The sequence below is a fragment of the Numida meleagris genome, chromosome 25, assembly GCF_002078875.1.
Source record: "Numida meleagris isolate 19003 breed g44 Domestic line chromosome 25, NumMel1.0, whole genome shotgun sequence".
Taxonomy (NCBI): Eukaryota; Metazoa; Chordata; class Aves; order Galliformes; family Numididae; genus Numida; species Numida meleagris.
In genome coordinates, this window is record NC_034433.1 from 4254163 (window position 1) to 4261476 (window position 7314).

The window sequence follows — 7314 nt, forward strand, 5'->3', positions numbered from 1 at the left end:
CGTTACAATCAATCACCTTTATGCCATAACTCCCCTCTCAGGCGTTGCCGCCAGGCCTACAAATCCTGCCCCTCCCCAACCGCCATCTTGGGCGCGGCAAATGCGGAAGGAGGAAGGCAGGCGCCATCTTGAGCGCGGCAGAGCCAGAAGGCCGTTGGGAGGCGCCATCTTGATTGCTCGATTTGGCAGAGGGCGGCGCCATCTTGAGAGTGACAGAAAGAAGAGGACCGGGGGCGGCCATCTTGAGTGTGGTATAGCGGGAGGGAGACGCCATTGTGAGTGCTTGATATGGCACAGAGGGGGACACCATCTTGAGAGTGTCAGATGGAGAACGGGGGCGGCCATCTTGAGTGTAGTAGAGCGGGAGGGAGACTCCATCTTGAGTGTGGCAGAACCCTTTCCTCTCCACTCCTCCCAAGTTTAAACGCTCCCAGACACAGACCAGACAGAGGAAGCTGGAAAATTAACGTTTAACTGAGGAAATCATTATCTGCACAGGTCAGAGTACCCGCTGGGACAGTGCTGCACAGCCACAGCCCAGCTCCCACACACCCGCAGCCCTCCCGGCTTTCAGGGCCACACGCTGGGTCCCTATTGTGCGGATGAGGGACACACAGCCATCCTCCGTCCATGGAAGCCTCCAGCCCTTCCCTCGCTGCTCACCTGGGGGAGGAGGAAAGGAGAAAAATGAAAGATTGCCCAGAGAGAGGGCAGCCCACCCAGCAGCAGGCTGCACCTGCCCGGCGCTCCTTCCAGCACTGCCTGCAGAGATCTCCTCAGGGCCGCGTTGCTGCCATCCAGAGCTGCTGCCAGACGGCTGCGGTGGGACGGGGTGAGCTGCAGGCAGAGCAGACAGTGAACCACAGGACGCCACGAGGTGGAAGGGAGCTGCTAAGGATCACTGGCTCCAAGGCAGGCCACACTCACCTGGCTGCGGTACGTGGTGACTATGGCTGTTACCAGCTTGGCGTAGCTCAGCGATGCGGTGAAGGCTGGGGCCTGCCGGCACAGGGTGAGCACCAGGAGGTCGAAGAGCTCAGAGGGCAGCAGCTCCTGCAAGAGAGCCAGGAGCATTGCAGGCCTTCGCCCCAGTGCTGCTGGAGCTGCCCATGGATGCAGCCTCACCTGCCTCCCCAGCACTGCCAGCACCACCGGCAGCAGCTTCTCAGACAGAGGGACCGCCAGCACCTGGCTGCAAAACACAGGGAAATGTGCCACGCTGCTCACACGGCCTTGCTGGCTGTGTGCTCTGCAGCTCGTCATCTCTTACCCCAGCACCATTCTCACAGAGTCAGGCTCCAGGCACTCCTCTACGAGCTCACACACCAGCTTGATCTGCTCAGTGCCTGCAAGGGTAAAGATGAGGCTGCCTAATCCATGGGGGTGTGCTGACCCTTCCTGCCGCCCCTCCAGCCAAGGGGATGTCCCAGTCAGGACACCCACAAATCAAGTGGTGCCTCCTTCTGCTGTTCGGAGAACTCAGCATCCTTCATTCATCTGCAAAGGTTGAATTGCCAGCAGCCCTCAGCAATGGGGGATGCTGCCCTGCTGAGGGTTTAGAATCACTGAAGTCAGAAAAGACCTCTGAGATCATCAAGTCCAGCCATCATTAAACCATGTCCCCAAGTGCCACATCTCTACGTCTGTGCAGGGTTCTCTTATTCCACCAGCAATGCCTCCCTCAGGCAGTTTCAGCACAGCATTAGGCACTGTCAGGAATCCCCAAGTCCATGGAGGGATGGCAGCTCTCCTCCAAGAAAGTTGATGCTGGAAACCAGTGTCACCTCCCTCCCTGTCTATCCCAGGCATCTTTACACTCCTCTCCCATCCCAGCTTCCACATGCTCACTTGCTCAGATTGCACCAGTGCTGCAGTTCCTAACACACATTTGGGACGATAAATGCCCTCAAAGAGACAGCACCCTGCAGTCAGGGCTTCCCCACAGCCCTCCCTCCAGCTGCCCCCAGCACCTCCCACGCCTCCCCATCAGGGCAGCCCAGCACACCTTGCCCCGGCTCCTGCAGGACTGGAGCCACCAGGACCTGACAGAAGGGCTCCGAGTACTTTGAGCAGAACGAGGTGAGGGCAGCCATAAGGTGGCGGGAGGGTGGCTGTGCAAGGGACAGGACCTGTGGGTAGAAAAGGCAGAAGTGGGGACCTGGAAAGGGAAACAGGGCACACTCAGGCTGGGAAAGCTCTGCCCAAGCACTTACTCGTGGGAGGAAGAGCTGCTCAGCCAGGACAGCCGCGCTGGCATAGCTGAGGTCAGGTGTGAGAGACAGCAACCAGCTGCAGAACCGCACCAGGAGCTGCTCTGGACACGTGGAGAGCTGGAGGAAGGAGCACAGCCCCTCGAGCTGGGGACAGAAGAGGGGACAGGGCTGTTAGGGACAGCAGCAGCACTACCAGCTGTCAGGACACCAGTGCTCACCTGGCTTGGAGAGCAGCTGTTGAGGATGTGCAGCTCAGGTGGGATGCTCAGCTCTGTGTGCTGCAGGGAAACACCATCCTTGTGTAACGCACCAAACAAACCAAGCCACAAAATGCTGCTTCTAGGGCTTTTCCCTACTGCCTTCCAGCCTGACCCACCCGCAGCAAAGGAGGTGACAGCTGAGCTGTTATCCCCTGCCAGTCACCTTGTGAAACCCATCTCCTCTCCCACTCCCTTCTGGAGGCCCTGGAATGAGCCCACTCAGCCCATCTGCATCAAGGATAAAGGCAAAAGCAATCACTTACGTGGGCCTCTTGCAGCAGCAGCATTTTCAGCCTCGGTCCATGCATCTAGAGAAAGAACAGAAGTCAGACTCTAGAAGTTCACTGGCTGAAAGAGAGGAGCAAAACCTGCAGAGGTGGGGAGCTGCTGGCTCAGTTTGCTTCCTGATTTCTAGGAGAAGTACTTTGGGAAGCAGCATCCCCAAGCGTCATAAATCCCAAACAAGAATCTCTAAGGCATCCATGCCATACACACAGCAGCAGTCTGAAGGCACCCAGGGGACTTCTTCCACAGCAGAGAAGCTGTGGAGGTGTCCCCAGGAGTCAGAGGGATGCTCCAAGAACAGCAGCCACCTCACCACAAGGCAGGGAAGGCACAACAAAGGGAGTTCAGAGAGGTAGCGTGGAGATAGATTCAAACCCAAAGTTGAAGACCCTCCTAATACCTGGATAAAGGACTGGACTTCCACTGCCACGTCCGGCCCTGAAATCCTCCTGGGCTCCTTGTCTGCGTCCTGTGGGGGGCTTTCCAGGGCAGCCCCAGCCGGGCTCTGCGCTGATCCATCCCCTGATGTCTCCCCAGGCACCTCCTCTCCCACTCCTCCTGTGCCATCCAGACCTCCCTGCAGCTCAAACACCGCATCCTCCAGCAGCGGCCTCTTCCCCTCCCTCTCCTCACTCAGCTCCAGACTTTCCTCCAGCACCTTCTTGCGCTTCCCCCCTGGGAGCACGCAACCAGCCGCATCCCCGTCCTGCTTGCTGAAGCACCACTTCAGTTTCCTTTGCCCCTCTGCTTTGCTCTGGGCAATTTTCTGGCACAGACACCTGAGCTGCTGCTGGCAGGTGGCCGTCAGGGCAGAGGGAGGTGGGGAGGAGCTCTCCTCTCCCCGCAGCAGCAGCACCCCCAGTGCCTGCACCCAGGGGTCCGGCTGGGGGTCCTGCCCTGCAGCATGCAGCAGCTGGCGGAGGCAGTCTGTGGGTACCACTGCTGCTACTGCATGCAGCAGGGTGAAGAGGTTCCTCTGGCACACGACAGGGAGCAACAGCAGCCGTGGTTTGCTGGAAAAGGGGAGAAAAAGAAGTGGCTGCGTCACCGCGAAGCACTGCACAGCTCTGGGTCCTTATGTGCCCTCCTGAGCTGTGGAGAGAGGGGTAATAGGAGGAGAAAGTTGGAGGGAACAGCAAACGCCTCCAGTAGGTTTTGCAGTAAAGCAGTGGGCACTGTGCATGGCATTGCACATGGACCACTGCACAGGATGCACAGGAATGATGCACCCAACCTCCCACTGAGCCCTGAATTTTGGGGATCGCAGCTGACTCACACAGCCAGGGCCCCATCCGGCCCCTCCAGCGTCGGCTCCTCCGCGCACAGTGCGTCCACAAAGCTCCGCCAGGGGAACGCCTGCCCCGGTCCTTCCTGGGCCTCCACCCGCTGCAGTGCACGGAGAGCAGCCAGCGTCCCAGTGGGGCCGGAGGAGAGAGCGTAGAGCAGCAGGCGGCAGGGCTTGGCCAGGAGCTGCAGCCAGGGGAGCTCCATCTGCCTGCAGGGAAACCGGGGGGGGGGGAGCCCGGCACGGGGCCGGGAGGAGCAGCGCCTCCAGTGACCCGCCGGGTGCTTCCAGAGCCCAGCAGTGGGGGTTGCGTGGGGGGTGCACGGTTAGGGGGGGGGACCCCACGAGGCGTTACCCCGCATTACCCGGCCGAGGGTCACAGCTGCGCTGCGGGGCACCTCCACGCCCCGTTCTCCGGGGGCATCCGCAGCTCCAAGCGGAACGCAGAGCGCTGCCCGCGTTCACCCTCCGCTCCACTGCGCGTCCCCCTGCCCGTCCGCGGTGGGGGAAAGATGGGGCGAGCGGCCGGGCCCCCCCCCACGCGCCGTACGGAGCCCACTCGCGCCACTTCCGCACCCGCCCCGCCAAAAAAAAAGCGCGCGCTGTATGCAAATCATGCCACGTGCCAAGTGCTAAGGAGCCCTTAAAGGAGAACGCGCACAGATCGCACCGACCGCCGCGCGGGCAGGAGGTCTGAAGGCAGCGTCAGCAGCGCGTTTTATTTCGTGATTCTCAGGTTTCGGTAAAAGCAGTTTAAAAACACGCCCCGGGGCAGCCCGGCTCCCCACTGCCCTCAGCCCTCTGTGTATTAAAACCTCCCGCCGCGTCTGCCAGAGGAGCAGAGGGCAACAGAAGGGGCTGAGCCCCACCGCCCCGCACACCCGCCCCATCGCCCGGCTCCACGGGCTCCAGCCAGGCACACAGCAGCCAGATCATCCCATTCCCCCATCCCACAGCCACCCCCAAAGCAAAGCCAGGAACAGCTCAAAGCGTTAAAAGCGCATGATTCCATTCACAGAAGACACTTCCTCGACGACAAAAGCACTCAGTGAGTGCCCAGGGGGGGTCCCACGGCTCAGTCTGAGTCGCTGCCGTCCCCAAAGAACATCTCACAGCTATAACTTGTGTACAGCAAGTCCAACTCCAGCAGAGCGCTGGTGACAGCCCATTCGACCATGTGGAACTCATCTTCTTCCTCATCAGAGCTCTCTGACGGAGAGGGGCTGCGTTCCTACGGCACAGGACAGAGGGTGAGCCCAGGCCCCGTGGTGCCCCGGCCCCAAAGGACGCATTGCCCCACTCACAGCGCGCATCCTCGGGCGCTGCCGGCCACGCCGCGGCGGTGGTCGCCCACGAGGCAGCTCATGCAGGTAGATGCAGTCGGACCCGAATGGGCAGCGGCCGCGGTTCCGTGTGAAGAACTTGCACCTGATTTTCCTGCAGGGTTCAAACAGCAGTTGTGAGCGCTGCCGGAGCGGCGTGGAGCCCGCGGTGCTGTGCACTCACCCCATCCGTGCCTTGAAGCTTTTGATGAGCTGCTGCTTCTCATCTCCATCCGAGACCCAGTACTTGTGGGGGATGTAGTAGGGAGAGGTGAGCCGGCACTCCGGGCAGGCCCTGGGTGAACGCATAGAATCATTAAGGTTGGAAGAACTCAGAGATCCTCGAGTCCCACCCCACCCCACCATGCCCACATCCCTCAGTGTCACACCTTGAACCTCTCCAGGGACAGTGACTCCACCACTCCCTGGGTATCCTGTGCCAATGCCTGACCATCTTTCTGATAAGACTTTTTTCCTAATATCCAACCTGAAATGGGTCCTAAAAGGGGAGCAGCCCCTGGCAGAGCTCAGCACCCACGTGGAGTCACTCAGCATCTGCGTTCCCTCCCCATGGCAGCTCCCAGACCCAAGGAAAGACTTCAGGGCGCGGAGCAGTGGGACAGTGACCCCATCCCTGTGCTGCCCCAGGTGTCACACTCACTTGATGACCGCTCTTGGGAAGTCCCGGCTGCGTCGCCACGTGCGGATGCAGCCCAGGCAGAACGCGTGGCTGCAGCTGGGGAGGATCCCAAAGAGCCGCTCCTCTGGCAGCGCCTTCCCATACACCTGCTCCATGCAGATGCCGCACACCACGGCCTCGCTGTGTGCCCTCAGATCTGCGGTGGGCGCCGGAGCTGCGGCAGCACCGTGCTCCGTGGGGTCCTGCAAGCAGAGCAGCACAGCGCTGCAGCACCCGGCCCCACACTTGGGGGTCACATGGGGTGACAAGGGCTGCACAACCGTGGGACTGAACCCACCTCCAGGCGCTGAGCCCACGCTGTCTCCATTGTTTTGCTGGGGGCTGGGGAACTGGGATCCCGTCTCAGCCCCTTCAGGTGGGGGCCTGCGGGCACAGGAGCTGTTAGAAAAGCACATCCCACCGCAGCATCGGGTCCAGCTGCCTGCAGGACGCGGGCTCAGTGCTTAGGTGCCCCCCACCCTCACAAAGGGACCTGGAAGGTTCCCCACAGCCCCAGCATGGCCCTGTCTGGAGATGGGGGAGGAAGATCTGGGACACGGGCAGACAAACGCAGGATACTCCACTGACACCCACAGCCCCGCTGGGCCTGGGGCAGCCCGGCACCCACCTGCAGCACCCCGAGCTCTGGCAGGGACGAATCCTCCACGGACAGCCCATCCGGGGGGGTCACCGGGTGCGGGGACGTTCTCCTCGCCATCCTCTCCCTCCACACGTGGGAGTCCGAAGGCCGCCCGCGTTGTGCTGTGGGCAGAGCTGTGCCACGCTCCCCCCCCCGCCCCGGGCCGCCGCCCCCGGCTCTGACCACCCCCGGCCGGGGGGCACCGGGCTGCGGCCGTTCCCCGCGGGCAGCGGCTGCTCCGGGGCGTGCTGGGAGCTGGAGAAACACGGGGACGCACAGGCGATCACCTCCCGCTGCCAGCACACCCACCCCCCCGCGGCACCGCTCCCCTTCCCCATTCATTCACTCACGCGCAGCGCCGTCCCGGAGCGCGGTGCCGAGGCGCGGTGCCCTTCGTGCCATGAGAGAAGCGGCAGCGCTGCCCCCAGCTGCACGAGCCGCGGGCAAAGTTCCTGCGAAGGGGGAAGAAACTCCATGGCCGGGGCCGGCCCCAAAACGCCGGGACGGGGCGGCACCCCCCGGCAGTGGCTTTCCGGGATGCGGCCGCGTTTTCTCCCCAGCGGAGCCCAACACTCACCCTTATCTCCCCGCTAATTGCAAAGCAAACGAAACCCAGGGCTGTGCTGGAGG

General features: G+C 62.0%; 2 protein-coding genes across 4 annotated transcripts in view; both read right to left on the reverse strand.

Moving 5' to 3' along the window:
• FANCE (Fanconi anemia complementation group E) lies at positions 452-4649 on the reverse strand. The gene is made up of 12 exons (XM_021377107.1): positions 4409-4649; positions 4035-4253; positions 3159-3771; positions 2737-2781; positions 2432-2491; positions 2214-2357; positions 2006-2129; positions 1271-1346; positions 1126-1192; positions 928-1053; positions 737-837; positions 452-663 (listed from the first exon to the last, which is right to left on the reverse strand). Exons 2-12 carry the CDS (start codon positions 4247-4249, stop codon positions 660-662), a joined length of 1575 nt encoding a protein of 524 aa, XP_021232782.1. The 5' UTR covers positions 4250-4253; positions 4409-4649; the 3' UTR covers positions 452-659.
• LOC110388163 (probable E3 ubiquitin-protein ligase makorin-1) overlaps positions 4749-7314 on the reverse strand; it is a 3013-nt gene continuing 447 nt past the window's right edge. The window contains exons 2-8 of one of the 3 annotated variants that reach the window (XM_021377113.1): positions 7035-7136; positions 6673-6806; positions 6343-6428; positions 6027-6247; positions 5550-5660; positions 5348-5480; positions 4749-5274 (exon numbers count right to left, since the gene is read on the reverse strand). In XM_021377113.1, coding sequence (XP_021232788.1) covers positions 5119-5274; positions 5348-5480; positions 5550-5660; positions 6027-6247; positions 6343-6428; positions 6673-6806; positions 7035-7136 — 943 coding nt within the window. In that variant the 3' untranslated portion in view covers positions 4749-5118. Of the gene's footprint in view, positions 5275-5347; positions 5481-5549; positions 5661-6026; positions 6248-6342; positions 6429-6672; positions 6940-7034; positions 7137-7314 lie in introns of all 3 variants that reach the window. The other 2 variants (XM_021377112.1, XM_021377114.1) reach the window with 2 other exon arrangements.

What these genes read in the sequence shown, in the direction of transcription:
- FANCE (XM_021377107.1), bottom strand. Translation starts at nt 4,249, where the DNA reads ATGGAGCTCCCCTGGCTGCAGCTCCTGGCCAAGCCCTGCCGCCTGCTG. An exon ending in AGCAGCTCTTCCTCCCACGA is followed by an intron (nt 2,130 to 2,213) that starts GTAAGTGCTTGG and finishes TTCTACCCACAG; the next exon opens with GTCCTGTCCCTTGCACAGCC. An exon ending in TCACCACGTACCGCAGCCAG is followed by an intron (nt 838 to 927) that starts GTGAGTGTGGCC and finishes CTCTGCCTGCAG; the next exon opens with CTCACCCCGTCCCACCGCAG.